At 72.2% G+C, this 1,906-nt stretch overlaps 1 protein-coding gene across 1 annotated transcript in view; it reads right to left on the reverse strand.

Moving 5' to 3' along the window:
- Positions 1-280: 280 nt before the first annotated feature.
- TMEM191C (transmembrane protein 191C) overlaps positions 281-1,906 on the reverse strand; it is a 2,069-nt gene continuing 443 nt past the window's right edge. The window contains exons 3-9 of the mRNA XM_024763952.1: positions 1,753-1,865; positions 1,508-1,564; positions 1,325-1,384; positions 1,133-1,197; positions 980-1,052; positions 635-672; positions 281-540 (exon numbers count right to left, since the gene is read on the reverse strand). Of these exons, the coding sequence (XP_024619720.1) occupies positions 336-540; positions 635-672; positions 980-1,052; positions 1,133-1,197; positions 1,325-1,384; positions 1,508-1,564; positions 1,753-1,865 (611 nt within the window). The 3' untranslated portion in view covers positions 281-335. The remainder of the gene's footprint in view (positions 541-634; positions 673-979; positions 1,053-1,132; positions 1,198-1,324; positions 1,385-1,507; positions 1,565-1,752; positions 1,866-1,906) is intronic.

Below are 1,906 nucleotides of genomic sequence, written 5' to 3' on the forward strand. Positions count from 1 at the left end.
CGGAGGGGAGAGCGGGTTTAGTAACAATTCCTACCCCTCCCGAGTGGGCGGCGGGGCTGGAGGAACCGAGGGCCCGGCAGCCTCTCGGGACCAAGGTCCACCCGGAGGAGCCCGGCGTCCGATGGGCCCGAGGACACATGACGCCCCCGCCCCGGTGTCTCCCATTCTCTCGCCGCCACCCCCGCGTCTCGCCGTCTCTCGCCGCCACCCCTCGCCAGTCCCCCTTCCCCTCTCCCCTCTCCTCCCCAGTCACCCCCGCCACCCCACCCCTCCGCCTGACGCCCAGAAACCACGCGGGAGACACGGGTGCTGGCGGCCGCAGCCGGCGTGATGCACTAGGCGGGCAGTAGCCCGCGCGCGCGCAGCTCCAGCAGCGGGGCCAGCGTGTAGCGCAGGCGACGGATGGCGGCGTCCGAGCCGGGGCGCATGAGCCCGCGGCGGAGGGCCGAGGGGTTCACCAGCGCCAGGTAGAGCAGCGGCAGCGCCACGACGCCCAGCAGGAGCAGCAGCAGCGTCTGCAGCGCGCCCAGCGCCCACAGCCTGCGGACCACGACGCACCGGCAGACGGGTGGTGGCGGGGCGCCGGGCGCACCCCGGACCCCAGACTCCAGCGCCGCGCCCGCCGCCGGCTCACCTGATGCCCGCCGCACCCGCGCCGCCGAACAGCCGCTTCTGCGGGGAAGAGGGAGCGACGTACAGCTCCGCGCCGGGGAGCGGTGGGGGGAACCCCCTGGGGGAGCGGAGCCCGTGGGTGCGCGTCGCTCCGTGGGGGGCGTGGCACTACGGGGCGGGTCCCCTATGCGGAAGTGGTGCTTGGGTGGGCCGTCCCGTGGCAGGCGTGGCCGCCCAGCGAGGTTGGTATCAAGGGGCGGGTCCCTGGGGGAGGGGGGAAAATCCCTTATGGGGTGGTCATGTGTGTGTGGGTGGCCCCGGGGGCAGGTCCCGGCTCCAGCCCGTCCCAGCCCAGGCCCGCACTCACACAGTCCGCTTTGGCCACTTCCTCCATGAGCGAGCCCGCGCATCCCTGCCCCCGGCCAGGCTGCGACTCGCACCTGTGGAGACCGGCATGGCGATGTGCCCTCTGTCCGGGCCCACAGTCACCTCCCCACACCCGACATTCCTAACCCCTTACGGCTCCGGGCCGCCCTGCGAGGCGTCCAGCGCAGTCGCCGCCTCCATCACCTTCCCCTGCAGCTCCTGGAAGGGTTGGGAGTGAGTCCTCACACCTGGGAAGACCTTGGTGAGGCAGGCCCCGGCAGCTCCGGGGGAGGAGGCCGCAGTGGGGTCGGAGGTGAGCGGCTCTCCGAGTGGAGGGTGGCGGCACCTGCAAGACTCCGCTCTGCTCCTGGAAGCTGGCCCAGGCCTCTTCCATCCGCTGTGCGCTCTGGCATGAGGGGAGCCCTGATTAGACTCGGGGAAGTCAGCCCTCTCCACCGTCCGGCGCCTGCCCAGGCCCCACCCACACCCCAAGCCGACCCTCCCACTGAGTACCCGGCTCCGCCCGCACCTGCCGCAGGGCCTCCGCCTGCCTGGCGTGCTTGGCCTCCACCAGCTCCAGTTGTTTCTTCCGGAGGATCCAGGGAAGGTCAGGAGTCCGGCACCCCCCGAGCTCGCCGCGCCAGACCCCGCCCCAACGCCCGGCCAAGAGGTTCATGCCCCCCTCCGCCCGACCTCAGCCCCAAGGCCCCGCCCTCAGGTCATCAAAGCCCCGCCCACACCAGCGCTCCTGCCCTCGGGGCCCCACCCAAGCACCTGCAAAGCCACCAGTTGGGTCCCGAGTTGCCGCTCTGCGCGCTGCGGACTCAGTTGTTCTCCATAGTAAAAGAGCTGGGGGGTGGGGCTTGTGAGGGCGGGGCTTGCGGGGCTTCTAGGGGTGGGGATTATCCTGGGAGGCGGGGAAGCGGCG

This window comes from Neophocaena asiaeorientalis, unplaced genomic scaffold (genome assembly GCF_003031525.2).
Source record: "Neophocaena asiaeorientalis asiaeorientalis breed wild unplaced genomic scaffold, Neophocaena_asiaeorientalis_V1.1 scaffold110, whole genome shotgun sequence".
NCBI lineage: Eukaryota > Metazoa > Chordata > Mammalia > Artiodactyla > Phocoenidae > Neophocaena > Neophocaena asiaeorientalis.